At 42.8% G+C, this 20,300-nt stretch overlaps 1 protein-coding gene across 3 annotated transcripts in view; it reads right to left on the bottom strand.

Annotated features, from left to right (window-relative positions):
- Positions 1-20,300, bottom strand: part of BAIAP2L1 (BAR/IMD domain containing adaptor protein 2 like 1) — a 159,298-nt gene that overhangs the window by 37,481 nt on the left and 101,517 nt on the right. For all 3 annotated transcript variants that reach the window (XM_053276789.1, XM_053276790.1, XM_053276786.1), the window contains 2 exons: positions 16,825-16,900; positions 10,563-10,649 (listed from right to left, as the gene is read on the bottom strand). In XM_053276789.1, the coding sequence (XP_053132764.1) occupies positions 10,563-10,649; positions 16,825-16,894 (157 nt within the window). In that variant the 5' untranslated portion in view covers positions 16,895-16,900. The remainder of the gene's footprint in view (positions 1-10,562; positions 10,650-16,824; positions 16,901-20,300) is intronic.

Below are 20,300 nucleotides of genomic sequence, written 5' to 3'. Positions count from 1 at the left end.
TCAGGCCTTTTAAAATAGGTTTTTTAAAAAAGTTTTTAAAAAGTTTTTTTAATTGTTGTGTTTTACTGTCATCTTTTATTTTGTTTTATGTGTTTTAATTGTATGTTTTATTCTATTGTTTTATTGTGAACCATCCAGAGAACAATTTTTTATGAGGCAGCCAAATGCAGTAGTAGTAGAGGTGATGAAGTAGAAGAAGAGAAACTTCTTCTGTGGTTCCTGAACATTGTTGCTGGATACTGAGGAAGATTACTCAAAGTAGTCCATTGATAGGTTCAGATACTCTAATCTCACATGTACTTGCAACTTTGTTTATAATATCACTCTGCTGTTGCCACAATCATCAACGTTTTAGTTCTGTAAATATAAATCCACACCCCAACCTACTTAAGAGATTAAAAAAACTCGATTATGGAGAAATGGCAGATGTTGGAGCAACTGAAACAGTTCAGTAGCATTAGTTCACTTTATCTACTACAAAATGTCAAAGAATTGCGCATTTTGCTCTACACTTCTCCATTCACTGGCAGAATTTTAAGCAGAAACTCTGCAAACACATTTTTCTAGGGATTGCTCTGTATTATACCAATGCAGATGCTTTATTATAGGATTCTGCCTTGTGTTTTTAAAGCTATCTTTTACATCACCATCCAAAAAAAAAAAAAAAAAAAGAGTCCATGCACATTTATTTGTGGTGGTTTAGCATAGCTATACTAATTTATAGGCCAAGGTTTCTGGAGAAAATACCCCATTTCTTGCTCTGACCATTAATAACTTAGAACAACAAAACTCATTCAGTACTTTAAGGCTATCCTTCATTGCTATTCAATATATTTGCTATGTATAGCAAAAATAAACTGGCCCTTCATGCTCAGAGGACTTTAAAGTTATCACCATTTCAAGAGCAGACCGAGGAAAAGCACAGTGAATTTCCATGGACTAATTTCTTGACTCTGAACAAATAAGGGAGAGAGATTAGGCTGATCACTATGGAAGTGTCCCAGTTAGAAGCTGACTATATGTTCTGTGCTTATATAATGGAAATGTTGAACTGTTTAATTCACATATTCAAATAGATGCATAGTAATTATTATGTTTTCATCTATTCTTGTATACCATAAAAACATATTTAATGGACAGGGAACTATTTTGCTATTCATTTTTGCTATGTAAACCACTGAAACCTGCTTTGATGAAACCAGGCACAGTAATAATGAGAATAGCTGCACTGCACAATTATTTTTTGGGGTGGGTGGGTAAAATTGCAGACACAAAACTTCTATAATTCAAGTTTCTTCCAAATGTGTATTTTTTAAAATAATGCTTTTCCTCTATAAAGACCCAAAAGTTATTTTAAATTACATTGAACAAAACATAGCTTCTTAAATACATATGCTCCAACTGTCTCTACTTTCTGGTGCTTATCCCTGGTGATTCACTGTCCCTGTTTGTGCTCTTTGGTGATGCCTTATTAAAATGTTTTTATAGTGTGAGCTGCTAGAAACGTTATTCTTCAGTACTTGGCTCTCTTCCCAGGGTTTCTAGAAGCCGAATCTCTCTTGTCTCTAGCACACATGCATATCTGCTCATGATCAGGGGTGCAGAAATCCACTAGTCTACTAGTCTGTGATGAGTGAAAAATGATGCCTGACGAGTGAAAAAAGTCCTGACGAGCAATGTACCAACAAAGCTTGATGAGTAAAATATTTTGTCTGGCTGATAAACTGAGCCAACATTTCTTCACTATGATCATTAAGGTACCCTGAGGTGCACAGCCTGCCAAATCACAGACTGCAGATGCTGAATTATATTCCAAAATGTGATAGCATATTATCAGGCAGTTATCTGCTTTTAATATATCTCTGACCAAAACAAACACCATCTTTTAAATCAGGCTATTACAGGGCAAATGAATACCGCATTCAACAGAAAGGGTAGAATCTTCAGTAACGTGTAATAAAGAAGGTGCAGCTTGGACGGTGATCTTTGGTATGAAAATAGGAGTGCGATAGGCTGTCCCCATTTTCACTTGTGAGATATGAAAAGGTATGGAAGTATTTCCAAAAGGCTTAACTTTGTTTTAAGCATGTTCATACCAGGACTTCTTGTACAGGAATGACTCTAGAACAAATTAATATGGGGGAACAAAGGGGTAGCAAACCTAGTTATTGTGGGAGTGAGGATTTTGCTATAAATTAAATACTTAGAGGTACAGTAATTAATGTAATTTAGGTAATTAACGTATCTCCGACCTGGCTACACTGACTTATGCGGCTTGTTCTGGGATAGAGGAGGGAATGAATGAGGCTTCTTTGAACAATGGAGCCCTTTGAAAATAATTATTTCACGCTATATATCCATAATATTCTATGACTGTATTGTCTGACACTTTGCTGCACGTTCTAGTCTGATGGATGGGGAAGCAGGAAATATTTGCGGGGGGGGGAGCACCCACTCCCCCTTGGAGTAATCCCTGTTCTTATATGACTCAGTGCTTTAAAGTTCGAGTTCCAGAAGCAATACCTCCCCCAAGATATCCGATGATTATGTGTGCAGCTTGTGGCGGGGGGCAAGATCCATATGAACGACTCCATTTGTTCTCTGTGATTTCAATCTATTAATGGATTGGCACAGGTGAACTAGGACTTGCAAGGACTGTGCAAATGGCATTTAAAAAAACCCCAAACCAACACACACCTAATCCAAAAGTGTGCACATGAATCCTTAATGGAAAAGTTTAGCATTCTGGCGATCGTTTTCGATATAAAACTCAGACTTTCACTGACTGCAAACCATAGAAGCACTGTAACTTGGATACCAAATCAACCAAGAACTATGAGGAAGAACTTAAAATGCAAGGGTAAACAATTATGCAACTTGGTATTAATGTCCCAGAAACTTTAACTTTCTCACAGCCCTCAGAGGACAAGCCACCAGGAAGCTTTGATCATATTTCATACCTAGACAGGGAAAGGGCTCATGTTCTTGAGAAAACATTGATTAAGAAGCAGCCATGCTTTAGTGCAAATAAATATACAAATCCCAAAAGTTTACGATACCAACTATTCTTGCTGGATGCGACCAGCCACTTGCTCTGGATTTTATTTTTAGGGCAGCAGTTTCATACACAAAGAACATTTGATGACTCGCGTGCTTCATTAAGAGATTTTTAGAGACCATACTACCATGAAGATTATTTTCAAAGAACTGCGGGACTGAAATGGGAATCTCAAGTTTCTGAACTGGCTAAACAAGAAATATAAGCCGCTGTGGGAATGCCAGTTAGATTTTCTCTTTAGGAGTATAGGAGTACAGTAGATAGTAGCACTTTAAACTACTGTTTGAAACTATGTAAGATATAGAAAGTCTATTGTGTTATGCTACTCTGTTAACTACACAAAGTAGTTTTCTAAGCTCTTAAAAAAAAAGGACCTATAAAGTATCTGAGCCACCTAATGACACAGTGAGTGAGGAAATGACTTGATTAGCAAGCCAGAGGTTGCCAGTTTGAATAGAGATGTTCCCCAAACACCTGTATCGGGCAGCTGCAATCTAGGAAGATGCTGGAAGGCATCATCTCATACTGCGTGGGAGGCGGCAATGGTCAACCCCTCCTGGATTCTACCCAAGACAACCACAGGGCTCTGTGGGCACCAGGAGTCGACACCGACTCGATGGCACAGTTTACCTTTAATTTAAACATCCCTACAAATAGGAACTTCTCAGGCGAATAAAAGGTAAAGTGTGCCGTCAAGTCGATTTCGACTCCTGGTGCCCACAGAGCCCGGTGGTTTTCTTTGGTAGAATACAGGAGGGGTTGACCATGGCCTCCTCCCGCGCAGTAGGAGATAATGCCTTTCGGTATCTTCCTATATTGCTGCTGCCCAATAAAGGAGTTTCCCATAGTCTGGGAAACATACCAGCAGGGATTTGAACTGGCAGCCTCTGGCTTGCTAGTCAAGTCATTTCCCAGCTGCACCCTTAGGTGGCTGCCCTCAGGCAAATAGTTCACTACATAGTAGTAACTTGAAATGTGCAGTCAAGAGCTGGGACAAATGTCACAATAGGTTTTAGGAGACAGGACTTTTAGTACAGTCCTGCCAGCCTCTCCCTGCCAAACTCTCAGTATTTGCTGATTCACCTTTAAGCTCATCTCCAACAAATTCTGGGCAACCCATTTCCAAAGAGAGACTGTACACATTATGCAACTTCAACATGATCAGCCAGGAATGACCTTTCTTTTTTAGGATGTCAAGGGAAGAGCTTTGATGTGGTCACAAGGAAAGCATGTCTCACATGCAGACTATCCAAAAAGTTAGCTTGCAGTCTGAGTGGACATTATTCAAACTGCAATCACATATAATACCTCCATCTTTGATGGCCTCTTTCTCTTTTTGGTTAACAAGGGTATACATTCTGACTGGAAGAAGTCCCTGTAGTGAAGGAAATGCTACAGAAGAGTTTGCTTACTCCTCCTGTGACTCTCTCTCTGTTCAGTTTTCACTCTCTTTTATTCACAGCCTCTGAAAAAAGGATATGCTCCATCTCTCCAACACACACACACACACACACACACACACACACACACACACACACACACACACACACTCGCCAATTAAGACATTATTCCAAGATTGCTTTAAACACTGAATCAGTCGCTTGCCTTCAAAGTGCTGACTTTTGGGTGCTGCTTCATTGCCGTTTCAAGGGCTTCTTTACAAATGTTTAAAGATAGTTTTTGCAGACTTCTAAAAATATTACAGTACAGTGCTTTGTCCAGAGTTCTCTGACCTTTTGTGTTTCCACAAGCAGCATTTTATCAGAGATTAAACTGGAGGGAGTCCAAAACCATCTTTTCAAGGAACATACAAGATGCTGCACAGATGTTTTATGTTCCAAAAATTGTCACAGCACCATCCCAATTATAAACTACTTTTTTTTAGCAGTATACAAGAAACAATGTGGCTGAGAAATCACTAAATGTATGAATGAATATTGCTTACTACACAACAGTCCACAGTTTTTTGTATGTGTGGTGGTGACTCTCTGTAAATACAGGTGCATATGCAGAGGGAAAAACTTTCAGCAACATGTCCAGATCTCACACCAGTAAAGGACGGCCACTTTGATCTGTGGTACAATACTCATGAAATGTGGAAACTACTTCTTTGGGCATATGTCTCTACTGGAGTAGGGGAGGAATACACATACAAGCAGGAACAGGACTTGGTGGTTCAAGGCATGGAATTAGGTGCAAGGTGGCAACCCTATCTCCATTTACGTGGGTGTAAATCCCATTGCACTTAATGAGACTTATTCCTAAATACAGCCGTGGTATTCAGATTAGAAGTCACAGTTATTCCTCACATTGGAGATAAGGAAATTAGAAACGTTTATACACATTCATCTGCTAAAGACATACTGTCAACAAGAAGAGACCCATTTCAGACTGGCTTTCGGGCAGGCTATGGGGGGGAGACTGCCTTGGTTGGCCAAATGGATGATCTCCAATTGGGAATTGACAGAGGAAGTGTGACTCTGTTGGTCCTTTTGGATCTCTTGGCGGCTTTAGATACTATTGACCATAGTATTCTTCTAGCGTGCCTGAGAGGGTTTGGGGGTGGGAGGCACTGATTTGCAGTGGTTCCACTCTTATCACTCAGTTAGATTCCAGATGGTGTCCCTCAGGGACTGTGTTTCTTCAAAATCTGAACTTCAGCATGGTGTCCCTCAAGGCTCCATATTGTCTCTGATGTTGTTTAACATCTACATGAAACCGCTGGGAGAGATCATCAGGAGATTTGGTGCAGGGTGTTATCAGTATGCTGTTGACACCCAAATATTTTTCTCCATGACAGAATCATCAGAAGGCATAACCTCCCTAAATGCCTGCCTGGAGGTGATGATGGGCTGGATGAGAAATTACAAACAGAGATTCAGTACAGGTAAGACGGAGGTACTTATGATTTTGATCTGCCTGTTCTGGAATGGGTCACACTTCCTCAGAAGGAAAAGGTATGCAGTCTAGGGGTGCTTCTGGACACAAACCTCTCCCTGGTATCCCAAGTTGAGGCAGTAGCCAGAAATGTCTTCTATCAGCTTTGGCTGATACGCCAGCTGTGTCCATTTCTTGAGATAAATGGTCTCAGAACAGCAGTACATCTGCTGGTAACCTCCACACTGCCATGTGCTCTATGTGGGGCTGCCTTTATATGTAGTCCGAAACTGAAGTTGGTCCAAAATGCGGTAGGTAGCCAGGTTGGTCTCTGGGTCATCTCGAAGACACCATATAACTCCTATCTTAAAATGACTACCCTGGCTGCTGATAAGTTTCTGGGCAAAATACAAGGTCTTGGTTATAACCTATAAAACCCTAAACAGCTTAGGCCCTGGGTATTTAAAAGAACGTCTTTTTCGCTATGAGCCCCACTGCCTATTGAGATCATCAGGAGAGGTCCATCTGCAGTTGCCACCAGCTCGTCTGGTGGCTACTTGGGGATGGGCCTTCTCTGTTACTGCCCCAAGGCTTTGGAACATGCTCCCTGCTGAAATAAGAGCCTCCCCATCTCTGACAACTTTTAAAAAGGCAGTCAAGACACATTTGTTTACCCAGGCTTTTAATTAGATACTGTTTTAATAGCTTGATGGTTTTTAATAGTTTAACGTTGTTTTATATCTTAAATTACTGAAATCTTTTAACCTTTTTATTTGTTGTGTTGTTTTTGCATTTTGGGTGGTATAGCATTTGGTAGGGTTGCAATGAAGGCCTTGGAAAGGATATTTAGATGCCGTGAAGTGTCTATACATAGAAAGATTAGAATCATTTGGGCCATGGGTTTCCCTGTGACACTCCATGGATGCGAAAGCTGGACTTCAAAGAAACAAGATAGAAAAAGTAATGATGCTTTTGAACTGTGGTGCTGGAGAACAAACAAATGGATCCTAGAACAAATCAATCCAGAATTTTCACTCGAGGCACAAATGATCAGGTTCAAACTATCCTACTTTGGACACATTATGTGAAGACCCAGCTCCCTTGAGAAGTCCATCATGCTGGGAGAAGTGGAAGGAACGAGAAGAAGAGGACAGCCAGCAGCAAGTTGGGTGGACTCAATTACAACAGCAATGAATGTACCACTGAGAGACTTTAAAGGCCAAGTGGAAGACAGATCATCCTGAAGAGAATCTATCTCTGTGGTCGCGAAGAGTTGACACTGACTTGACAGCACTTAATCAAACAAGTATGTTAAATAAAATAAAATAAAATAAATACAACAAAAATGTTGTTAGCCAATGTGGCCATTATACACATGGCCCTCATTATCAGATCACATATCTGTGATTGGGTCAGAGACCCAGTTTTATTATCTGTGGATAGAAGAAGAGGCGGAATTTGCCTATCTGCAGTTTTGAGCGGCTGGACCTGGAAATGACTTCTGATGTCATTTTCAACAGCCATTTTCCAGCTAGAGAGCCCTTTTCTGGTTCTTAAAAAAGAAAAGAAGATATCTATTTTTTGGCAAACATTTGACCATTTGGGGGTTTTTGGAGGGCACTCCTGGAGACCTGGAGAACAAGGTGCTGCACCTTTCTTCTCCTATTTCTGCCCCCTTGTTTTTTTGGCCAGGAACCTAGCCCCCAATTCCCACTGACTCATGGTTTCATTATTCATGCCTGTAACAAATGCAGACCATCATCGAGACCCTCACAGAGACCCTCCCTTCACCAATCCCCTAATCTTATTTGACACAGGAGATAAGGCCACCTTGCATCTCACCACCCAGAGGGGAGGAAATTAGAATCCTCTTTGAACTACAGACAGGTGTGAGACCCACACTCCCTCCGTGCTGGAGGCGGGCAATGGCCTGGCCAACTGTTCAACGTTTCCATCTGCAAATGGAGACGCTGTAGGGCTTTCTCAGCCAAGGACCTGCCTGCTGCTAGACTAAGGTCAAACTCAGTGTTAGTCAGTTAGTAAATGCTTTTTTGTATTTTCTTTTGAATCCCTGTGTGCCTTTCTTTACTTCCAGTTTCAACCTACTCCCCCCCACCCAATTCCTTATTCTATGGGCAACCCTTGTTTCTTAATAAAGTACATATACTTAGAAGCGGCTTCAGTCTGATTTAACAGGTTCTGGAGGGCTCCTTGCAAAACCCTTCCCCATGTGCCTCGTAAGGTCATTCGCTACTGAGTTGTTTTCAAAACAACATCTTGTTGTCTAGAGCTGAGTTGTGTGGACTCTGGCTGTATGTCCCAAGCCAGACAGTTTCAGGTTGTTGAAGCCGTGTCTAAGCCTGGAGAGTGGCTTTAGGTCAGTCTTCAACTGGTGGCAGCCTACCTCGAAGGAGAGGCGTGTTCCTAGATTTGGGATCACAGCAATCTCTAGATCCCAGGAAAGCACAGAGTCACCCCTGTTTAGTCACAGCGCCTATAGGCAAGAACGGAACCCCGGTGGATAGCTGTACAGGTGGCCCTTGTTAAATAAGATTTTTATCTGATGCCTTTGGGCCCATATTATACCATCCAAATAAGATCTGTACTCTCTCAAATCTTTGCTGGAAGAATGTCAGAAAAGGGGGGGAAAGACCTGACTTTTTTTTTTTTTTTTGCTTACAAAGTTTTGTAGAACTCCGTCCACACTGATAGCACTCCATTAAAAAAACAAAGAGTTGTCAGATATTATATTATTGTTTTTACAACAGTTGCAAAACTGATACACATACATTTCAGATATTGAAATTCCTGGTGTTTTGTTCTATCGTTGTGTTTGGCTTCCTGGAATAAGTTGCTAAGCAAACAAGGTGTCAACTTGAAGAGTGATTTGCTTTTTACGGCTCTGCCACTCCCCAAGGTTAAATACAGTGAAGAGCCACACAACGAGGGCTTGAGAGGGAACCAAGAAAGAGAAGCACTTGTGAAGAAGTCAGCATTACTCAAGAGCAAGCGTAACCCCTACTGACGTCTGCCTTAACAGCAACAGAGAAAGTCCTGCAATTTCATCTGTTCCCATCATCTAAGCACTCCAAGAAAACCACAGCTGAAGAATGATCAGCAACTTGCATATTACATAGTGAACCAAGGCAGAATCGCTCACTACAAAACACAAGATGACCCAATTCAGACTTGCAACTGAAACCAGATTGCTGGCTACTGGATAACAGGTGCTCGCCACACATGAATTCCCCTCACCCCGGCCCCTCCCTTCATCCAACACCTGCATTGCATGACACTGCAAGTGTCCTGATAACTTTTATTTAAAAAAATTTATTGGCAAACATCGATAAGGAGATTATTTGCAGAATGGCTAAGTTTTGTTATATTGTCTGTAAAATTCGTTCTGAGTCTATGCAACTGTACTTTTACTGGTCAATGACTGAAATAAAAAATCTATCTATCTATCTATCTTGCACAACACTGCTGGAAACCCGGGTTAAAAATGAGAACATGCTCTCATCAGGATTGGGGCGGGCAGGCAGGGGAAGGCTATGCGTTATCCCAAAATGGGGTTTCCACTGTAAATGCAACTGGGACTACAGACTGCAATCTTACAGGGTCCCTTTCTCCCTTTTCAACAGCCTTCTCTTATCTATTCAACTAGCCTTTGCCTCCAGTTCAGCAGATTCCTCCTCTTCCAATTATATTGTGAGATATTTTAAAAATACAAACTGGTAAGCCACAGAGTGAAGGAAAATATATGGAGAACATTATTTTTAAACAACAACAAATATTTATATACCACTTTTCAACAAAAGTTTCCAAAGCGGTTTACATAGAGAAATAAGGAAGGAGATGGCTCCCTGTCTCCCAAAGGACTCACAATCTAAAAAGAAACACGATGGACACCAGCAACAGTCACTGGAGATACTGTACTGGGGGTGGAGAGGGCCAGTTACTCTCCCCCTGTTGAATCACCACATTAAAATCACCCTATTTAAACTTCCATCAAAACCAAATTGTAGCAGGCAAGGGAAGATGATAAGTTGCAGTAGTTTTTCTACCAATATTTGTCAGGTCTTGGATGCTTTGTTTTGTACCTTGTGAAATAAAAGTGTACCTTAGTGCATGATGCAGATAAAAGCTTTGCATTACAATAAAAGTGCCTGCTATTTGGTGTAACCAACAAATGGTGTAACTGACACATTTCAGTCTTCAAAAGGTATGTTCATTCAAACAAGTTTCCTAATTAGCTGACAGAATTAGGAAGGTGAACCTGCATGGCAGCAGTACAGTGTTATCAATGGATTTCCTCAATCCAGTCCATATCTAGCTAGATTTACCGTAAGGTATTCCCCTTAAGGGATGGAGCCACTCTAGGAAGAGCATCAGAAGGTTCCAAGTTCCCTCCCTGATGGCATCTCCAAGAGAGGGCTGAGAGAGACTCCTGCCTGCAACCTTGGAGAAGCCGCTGCCAGTCTGTGAAGATAATACTGAGCTAGATAGACCAATGGTCTGACTCAGGATGTGGCAGCTTCCTCTGTTTCTAGTTTTGCTTTAAAAAAATAACCCTAGAATTTTCCACATTAGTTCCATGTGGCACTGGCCAGCAATCCGGTCTACTTACCCAGTTCTTTAGACACAGGTGAGGCAACCGCGATGTCACCTATTTTCGCCACACCATCGTAGTAGGCTCTTCCAGCCACAATCATTGCTACAGAAAGAGATACAAAGGAGGACAGGAAAAAGCACAAGTTATAATCTAAATGAATGACAGATGTATCCATCCATTACCTGTCTTACATCTGCATGCTCCCCCAAGGAGGAGGATGGTGTGTTAACAGGGAAGTGGGCCCCCTTGAAAAAGAGGGAACACATTTCCTTGCATTGCTGGGGTCTGGGGGACTGCCCTGGTGCCCCCTCACAGAGGACCCCTCCCGAATTCAGCTGGTGAAAGAAACACTCACTGGCTGGGAATGTGACCCGTGCAGCACCTCACTCATTCCCAGCCAGAAAGCATTTTGTTCACAGGCTGGTTGCTCTTTCTCTCCCTCGCTCCAATAAAGACAAACATTTTAAAAAGAGCATAGTGTGTAGCATCCAACCTGGCTCCTGGAACCCCAGCAGTGCTTGCAAAGAGAGGTTTGAAATAAACCTGGAAACCTAGGAAGGAGGCTGCGAGCCTGATCAGGGATCCTCACAAAACGTTCCTAAACCTCTTCTGGCCGTCCCAGCAAAAGCAAACCTTGTGCCTAATATTACCACACAAAAGATAACAGTAGCAACTTCTAAGCTTTGCTTTTGCATTCTTGGAAAGCGGCATGCAAGATTAAAGGAGTGCAGTTGCTTACAAGGACACAGACCAGGCCTTGACAAAATTTCTTCGAATCTAGGAGCCAGACAACGCGACAAAGTTATCAGACTTCGCGACAGGCGGCATGGGGAGGGGGAAGGGAATGGGCTTCTCTGTATCCCCTTTACAAGTAACACAGGACAGACACCGGCAGTGTTCCCTCTAAGAGGGATTCCCAGATGTTGATGACTACAACTCCCAGAATCCTGAGCTGCAATGGGGCTTTTGCTTGGGGGTTCTGGGAGTTGTAGTCATCAACATCTGGGGATCCCTCTTAGAGGGAATACTGGACACAGGGCAACAGGCGAACTGGCACACCAGCCAAACACCCAGTCTTTCTCTGGTCCACTGATCGAGGTACACACAGCCAATATAAGTCACTTCTCTCACTGGGCACTTTAACAGGAATTAAACACTGCTGTGATGTAGCACCTTAATGTGGTTCTCTCACAGTGGTTGAAACAAGCATAAACTTGACAAAAATAATACAGATGAGCGAGCGACGTAAGTCAGCATGCGTAGCATTTCCTCCCTCACCAGATTCGCTGCAACAGAACCACACACAAGACTTTCTATCATGGAACTTGCTGAGCAACAGGTGCTTTCCCAATTCAAAAAGGAGACACTCCCACAGGACTGAGAGATTAGAAAGAAAAAAGTTTCCTGTTCTTGGAAAACTGGGGTGTGGGGGTAGAAAGACTTCCACTTTTTAGTTTACATTTGTTTCTGTAGCAATCTGGTCCAGGCCACCAGCAAACCACTCCAGGTTTCCAAAGAAAAGTTAATGCTATCAAGAAGCATTATTGGGCTTGGTTGTTCCCAGTTAATGATTTCCATTTTATTTTTGCATTTAAGATTTAAATACCAAGGCCTTGTTCTGCTAGACGGATCATGAAAGCAAAATTTAAACTGGAAAGCAGTCAGCCAAAAGAGATTACACATGTTAAAGTGGCATGATACCATGAAAATCTGGTTTCCCAAGATCGCCAGGGCACCTGGAACAGATCGGCATATTATCGGAAGCATGAAGAGCGACAGCAAGAGTTAAGTTACTTTGCAAATGGCAAAATGGACAGAGCCTTCTTGCAGTACTTTTACAAGAATAGAGTAAGGAGGGAATGTTAAAGAAATCTGTGCACCTTTTCTTGCAATATTATTTTTATTATTATTATTTTTACAATTTATATCCCACTCTTCCTCCAAGGAGCCCAGAGTACTGAGCAGGAGCCAAGTACTACATATTTGGGTTTCTCTTTCACAACAACCCTGTGAAGTAGGTTAGGCTGAGAGAGAAGTGACTGGCCCAGAGTCACCCAGCAGGTCTCATGGCTGAATGGGGATTTGAACTCGGGTCTCCCCGGTCCTAGTCCAGCACTCTAACCACTACACCATGCTGGCTCTCAATCAATTGGTGTTTTTCTTTTATTAAAATATTTATGTTTTTCTGCACAGTTCAAAGAGGTTTTGAACTAGCAAAATATACTTTAAAAATCAACACTACAACTCAAAAGCATCCACAGTACTGTCAGTTAAAAAACAAAAACAAAAAGGTGTTCCAGGAGATATATAGGTAAGGATAAGAGCAGATATTTCAAGAAGGCAGGGTTGGGAAGTCCCTTGAGACCAAACCTCCAGGCTCATAAAAGCAGCCCTGCTGGATCAGGCCCAAGGCATACGCAAGCCCAGGATCCTGTTTCCCACCGTGGCCTCTGGGAAGGCCACGGGCAAGAGATGCAGGCATGCCCCTCTCCTGCCCTTGCCCCACGGTGACTGGAATTCAGAAGCATCTGAGCCTGGGAGGCAGGACTAGGTTTCCTACAGCTCCAATTCAAACTGGGGGCTGCTACTTAAAGAGACAGAAACAGAGCGTCACATCCTGTGACCTGGGGCTACTTAAACGCAAAAGGCTTGTTCAGAAGCACATCCTCAGAGAGAGACTTAGAAGAAAGTAGTTTGACGAATAAGGGGGAAGATGTTCCAGAAACAGGCAAGGAGCAAGGTCAAAAGGCACGAGGATGCCTTTCTTTTCCCACACAGCACATAATTAACCTATGGAATTCTCTGCCACAGGATGTACTGATGGCCACTAGCTTGGATAGCTTTAAAGGGGGCTTAGACAAATTCATGGAGGACAGGTCTATCCATGGCTACTAGTCTGGTGGTTATAAGCCACCTCCAGCCTCAGAAGCAGGATGCCACTAAATACCAGTTGCAGGCAAGCAACAGCAAGAGAGGGGGTGCACCCTCACCTCTTGCCTATGGGCTTTCTAGAGGCATCTGGTGGGCCACTGTGTGAAACAGGATGCTGGAGCTGACAGGCCTTGAGCCTGATCCAGCCAGGCTATTCTTATGTAATGGTGTGACTCAGTATAAGGCAATAGTGCTCCTAAAGGCACAGAAGGCGATCTAGTCAGGGCAGAAACATGCAGAGCCTTGAAAGGAGGTACTAACTATTATAAACAACAAAATGAGGCCTATAAAAACTTGTAATTACTTAAAGTGCCACTGGCAAAGTCACTCCTGACGCCATGTCTACGAACAGTATTCTTAGAAGTGAGATGACTGTACGACAAGTTACAAAATACCAGAGAATTCCCTTTTCATGACTATCACCCCTTTCGCGACATCTGGTTTTCTGAACATGTGTCTTTACTTGACACCTTCCAAAGTTATTGAAAAGCATTAAAATAATCCAGGGCAGATGAAGATCCTGCCCCCACACCATATCCAGCAGTACTAGAGGCTCAGCAGAAGAACCATTCTCGGGACCAACCATCAGTCAACCACATCTCTGCGATGCAGCTACACAGGACCTCCAGACTGAATAAGCAATCTTGGAGGGCGGAAGTGGCCTTGGGCGAAACAGAAAAATATTCAGAGTAGCTTCCTGGAAGGCAGGGAAATTTGGTAGCGTTTTCTTGTCTTTAGCAGGGAGAGAGCAATGGTCCCTATCCAAGCCCAGCACAACAGCAGTGGTTGTTGCTGGTGTCTGCTTTGTGTTTTTCTTTTTAGACTGTGACCTCTTTTGGGGACAGGGAAGCAACTTCATTATGCATTGTTCTATGTAAACCACGGTATATAAATATTTGCAATTGTAGTCATGCATTGAGGCAAATAAGGCTCTGATATCAGAGTCCCCCGACCAAATATCTGCCCTCAGGTTGTAGCAAATGGATGGAAATGCAGCCCCTGTGACAACTGGCTGCAGGGCAAAGAGTTAGATTCTCCTTTATGCCGGAAGATGGCTTTTCAAGGGGCAGCCGGGCATGTGGGAAAACATTGCTCATTATGACCACATGCTCTAGATACAAGACTGAGCAAACCGCCGTTTCATCACCCAGCTAGCTGCAACATGCACAGAGGATCCATTGTAGACTTGTGAGATAGGACACACACACTCTCTCTCTTTCTGGGCAAGGAGGTTCCCAGCCCCAAGGAGCCCTCAAGCTGCCAAGCAACAAAAAGGGTATGAGCAGACAGGCAGTGAAATTGTTTGTACTTCTCTGCAGGGCTGATGCAGTAACCAGCTCAATACCTATGAGGTGTAATGACCTGCTTGGGCCAACTGCTCAGCAGCTGCGAAGCCACTCTTTCCAGAGGGGAAGGGAGAGCCAACAGACAAGGACAGAGACAATGCGTCGTCACAAAACGTTGCGTGAAGTCAGTACTGGGGATTCCACCGTTGTCAGGATCAGGGGCCAACACGAATTTGTGGTCAGTCACAGCAAACAGGTCCAGATTTCCAGGTCAAGGTTGCTCATGGGCTGGTCATCACGGACGTTGTTTCCAGCACAGAGCCAAATTTCAGGGTGCTCTAAATAGGCTGTGTGGTGAGAGCCCCGCCCAACTGCTGCTGAGCCTTGTCAGGGAGATGCAGCCGGGTCACATCTGCATGGTCAGCAACACCATGCTATGCTGACCATGCATACATGGAGACCATGTACTTGCTGGCACCATGTGGGGCTACTTGGGATGCGTGACACCCCAGCAGGAAAGTGCAGGGGGCGTTGGAGAGCAGCTAAGGATCAGCTCTCCTCTTTCTGAAAGCTCCTGTCCCTGCTGCTCCCAAACAGACCTTGGGCTGCTGTTCATGCACACCCTTACACTGCCCCGAAGAAGGGCTCTCTCAAAGCTACAGTGAACATTCCAAATACCACACTTTAAAAGGCAACATGAAAAAAAGAGTTAATGTCATATGGTCACATGTCACATTCCTAGAGCAACAGCTTCCAGTGGAAAAGCCAGTGTAAAGTCAGTGGGATATAAATGGACATTTCTGAGACAAATTGGGCCCTCTCCTCTGTCTCCATCATGTTTTAATTTCCTGGTTTCCAAAAAGCAGTCTGAGTGGAAAAATATGTTCCGCAGACTCATTGGAGGGAAGCCACATGCATTACTTTTGACAAGTTCCTTAGAGCAATGGATTGCACCATGGGAAAAGAACGTGGTCTCAAGTCACACATCTCCCAAACAAGGCCATCTTCTCTAAAAAGGCACATCCCGCCGATACTGTGCCAAAACTGTTCCCCATGAACGAAGCGGAAATCAGCTACTAAGGAAAATCAAAGCCAAGGGAACGGTCTCATCAGTGTTCTCACTGCAGCGGCTGCAGCAGGACGACCGAAATCAATGCATCTTGTGCTAGTTGAGTGTTGTCTCTTAGTTCAGACCAACTCCAACCTGCAACCTCACATTCCAAGCAGATTTACTTCTATGAATATCAGCAGGGACCCACCCTAAGACTTGCTGTAGAGCAAAGAGCAGCTTAGGATGGGTTTATCCAGAAGTAAACGCATTGCTAACCCATAAAAACGTTTAATACAAGCATGTGTGAGAAAGTGCGCTAAGTGATCATTTTTGGTCTAAACCAATTTTGGTAAAGCTTGCATGCCTGGTCACCTGGCAGGAGTTCTTACTCTCCACAGGCAACCAACTGAATCGTTATTTACAAGCCTGGGTCGACAGACTTCTAAAGCAAAGTGTGCCATTGAGTCGGTGTCGATTCGTGGCAACCACAGAGCCCTGCGGTTGTCTTTGGTACAATCTACATCCTTCTAAAGAATCCATGTTACACTTGATGTGTGAGCCCTGTAAGAGATTCCCCTCAGGGGAAGGAGGCGCTCTGAGAAGAACAGAAGGTTCCAAGTCCCCTCCCTGGCAGCATCTCCAAGAGAGGGCTGAGAGAGATTCCTGCCTGCAACCTTGGAGACGCCGCTGCCAGAAGTGCAGGGCAGTGTGTTTGAAATGATTGGAATTAACAGATTTACAGTACAATCCTATGCATGCTTACTAGAAAAAAGTCTTAGTGTTCAGTGGGGCTTATTCCTCAGTAACTGGCCACAGGACTGCAGTCTTAAGCATCCTTAATCGTAGGATGTTGTCTTGGACTTGGTTTCGTTCAGGTAATTCCTGTGCCACAAGGGACTAACACAAATACGCATAGACAAATGGGCTAGTAACTTCGGGGAGCTTCTTTGTAAAGGCAGCCAATACAGTAGAAAGTTATGAAGTTAAATTAAAAGTTAGGAAGGCTTACCATTAACAGCTTTTTCATAGTTTTTCCCAAGGTTTATTAAATTCCGCAGGCCAGGATTGAACTGTTCCATAACATTCTGATGAATAACAAACAAGAAAATTAGACGTGGATATGATTAAACTCCTATGTCAAGTACACAAAATACAGATTAGGTTTTAAGGTCACATTGAGTCAAACTTTCATTTCAGTTACATGAAAAGCACTGCTTTAGGTCCTGACTGTGTGCTTCTGGGTATTTTTTTTTTTTAAGCATAATATGATCCAGGCCAGTACAATATTTACTCATTCAGTAATGTTGCACCTATTTATAAGCCAAAATGAAATTCCCAAAATCTTGCTAACTAAGCAAAGAGGCATCTATTAAAGTGGTGATTCCCTTTCATTTAGCAAGATGAGAGACCTATCCTGGGATGGGTCCTATCCTGAGACCTATCCATCCCAAGAACAGCATCTCTCCAGGTGCTGTTGCTGATGCCTGCCTTATGTTTCTTTCTAGATTGTGAGTTCTTTGGAGACAGGCAGCCATCTTATTTATTTATTTTTCCTATGTAAACCACTTTGAGAATTTTTGTAGAAAAGCAGTATATAAATACAGTATTTGTTGCAGTAGTAGTATTCCTTCATACAGGCAAATGCAGGTAAAACCAATGCCAGTTTCTACAACACAAACTTTTCAGAAGTAACCCATGCAGTGTTCCCTCGAACAAGGATTCCCAGATGTTGTTGACTACAACTCCCAGCACCCCCAGCTGCAATGGCCTTTGGCTGGGGATTATGGGAGTTGTAGTCAATAACATCTGGGAATCCCTGTTAGAGGGAGCACTGGACCCATGATGGCCTGCAATGCTCAAGCCAAACACACAAAATCTGCATTCTTTTCACCATATGAAAATCAGACCTGACGATTCTGCCAACAAAGTCTACAGACCATCAATTCTTCTACTTGCTAGTTCTTCTGAAAGCTGAGCCCTAAAATGTCCAACTCAAACAGCCAAGGTTAAGGTAAAGTCAAATGGATTTCCTTTGACGACAGTTTAGGCTTATACAGAAACAACACACAGCAGCTAGCAAGGGTCACCCAAGGCCATATTGAGGGCATTCATATTAATTTTGCATCTTGATAATGCATAGTTATTGCCACTAAAAGGCATTCTTCTTTCTAATGAAGAAAATTTTATCTCCCGTTTTGACAATTGTGTTCCCTAATATAGAGTTGTGTCTGTGTGTGTGTCATTTTCCTAGGCTGGTTCAGAGAAAATATGAAAACATTAGAGCCAGTGTAACATACTACCCCTACTAACTTGGCAGAGGCACCTTTTAACATGGTGATTCTCTTTTCTTTAGCAGGGGGAGAGCAACTGGCCCTATCCACCCCCAGCACAGGACCTCCAGTGACTGTTGCTGGTGTCTATCTTATGTTTCTTTTTAGATTGTGAGCTCTTTGGGGACAGGGAACTATCTTATTTATTTATTATTTCTCTGTGTAAACCGCCCTGAGCCATTTTTGAAAGGGAGATCTAGAAATCAAATAAATAGATAAATAAATAGAGAAATAGATAACACATAGTGGTTAGAGAGTTGGACAAGGACCAGGGAAGCTTGGGTTCAAATCCACACTCAGCCATCAAGCTTAGTGGGCAATCAGAGGCCAGTTACTGACTATGAGCCTAGCCTTCCCCACAGGGTTGTTGTGAGAATAAAGTGGGGACACAATGTATGCTGCCCTGAGCTCCTTAAGAAACTCTAATGTAAGACTGTAACCCTCAACACTTTATTATGAACTACTACTAATAAATTTAGACTTACAAAATAGCATCCAGTAACCTGCTTAGGCTCATGCAAGCACCTTGTGGTTTTGCTTTGTTTTTTAAAGCAACAGTTGATGCACCTAACTCCACCATGAAGTATCACAAACTGCTTCTGATACTCCTCTTGGTTTCAAAAGCAGTTTGCCATGCTTCATGCCAGAATTTGGAAATATTCTTTTCATCTATAAGTTACTATGACCCAACGATTCACACGTTAGAAGCATGACGTCTTTGTCTTCAGAAAAGTCATCCACCACAACAACCAGAACCACAGAAGAAAGCTCGTTGATCTGAATCAGCTTCTAAACCCAAATTTCAATAACCGGGACTCTTAAAACACAGCTCTTTCTTCACCTTAATGAAAAGTCAAACATGGGACTCCAAAAACCCTGAGAGTGGCCAAGAGTCACAAAATATGGCTAAATCAACATTTCACTATGTTACTTCTGGGATAAGTTGGGGGCAATTCACCTAACAATAGGTTACAACTCTTTACAAGAAGTGCAGACTTAAGCTGACCTTCATTTGCAACGGTTCACTATTCTAGGAATACCGCCTCATACCAGGCACACCCTGTTGATCCAAGATAAAATTGTCCAGACAATCCTGCCTTTCCTCAACACCGTTTTAAGATAATCACAGCGGTGAAGTGGCAGCTCCATATACCAGTCTCGCTCTCTGTCAAACAGGTTTTGTTTTATAACGCATTTGATCCTTCAGTTAACTTTTCTTCCTAGGCACACAAACGTTTAAAAGTGCTGTATTTATCTGAACACCAGACAATTCTGAATGTAAGAAAAACCTCTAAAAAAACCACCCATGGAGGCCAGTTAGGGTTATACATAAAATACATATCGTCAAGGATGGCTGCTATGTCCGTGACACATATTATATCTGTATTTACCTGAAAAGGGACACTGGATTTAAGACCACCTCCTGCTTTCTATCATCAAAAAATTTGGGGGGGAAATAGTCCTGGATTCAGGAAAATATGGTCTTATTGTACAAATTTGCACTCTGATAGCAACATCAATTGCAAAATGAATCAAAACTGCTTTCTTCTAGACACCCTTTTCATATGATGGAAGCTGAATATGCAGGCATTATATATTTAGTTCTGTCTGAGCTGAGGTCTTCCATGAAAGAGGAATGGGCAATATTGCATATATTCTTGAACCAGATTGTAACTATTTTACCAAACCATTTACTTAAAACAAACACAAAACTCCTTCAGTTTGATACTGAACCGACCCTTCTCCAGACTTGAATACAATTTAAAAGCGTGTGAAAAAATATATTCCATTATCTTTGCCGTTTATCACATGCAAAACACCCCAGATATGAAGACTAAATGCCTTGACGAACATGCACTTTCACGTGTTCAGCTGACCAAGAACAGGTAAAACAGGAACACCTCCAAGAAATCTGGCTGTTAAAATCCACTTACTAAATGTTCTGGTGAAACGGCCAATAGAAAACCGCTGTCTATGACTTCATTCCGGACAGCCTCATCAGTATCCAAGACCTGGCTGAATGATGCACCTCCAGCCTTGGACGGAGGCAGCCTCTCCATGCCAGTTGCAGGGGAGCAACAGCAGGAGGAGAGAGGGCATGCCCAGACCTCTTGCCTGTGGGCTCCCCAGAGGCATCTGGTGGGCTACTGTGTGA

This window comes from Hemicordylus capensis, chromosome 13, assembly GCF_027244095.1.
Source record: "Hemicordylus capensis ecotype Gifberg chromosome 13, rHemCap1.1.pri, whole genome shotgun sequence".
In the NCBI taxonomy this organism is placed as follows: domain Eukaryota; kingdom Metazoa; phylum Chordata; class Lepidosauria; order Squamata; family Cordylidae; genus Hemicordylus; species Hemicordylus capensis.
The sequence above is the reverse complement of the archived record's forward strand: the minus strand, read 5'-3'. Positions and strand labels throughout refer to the sequence as shown.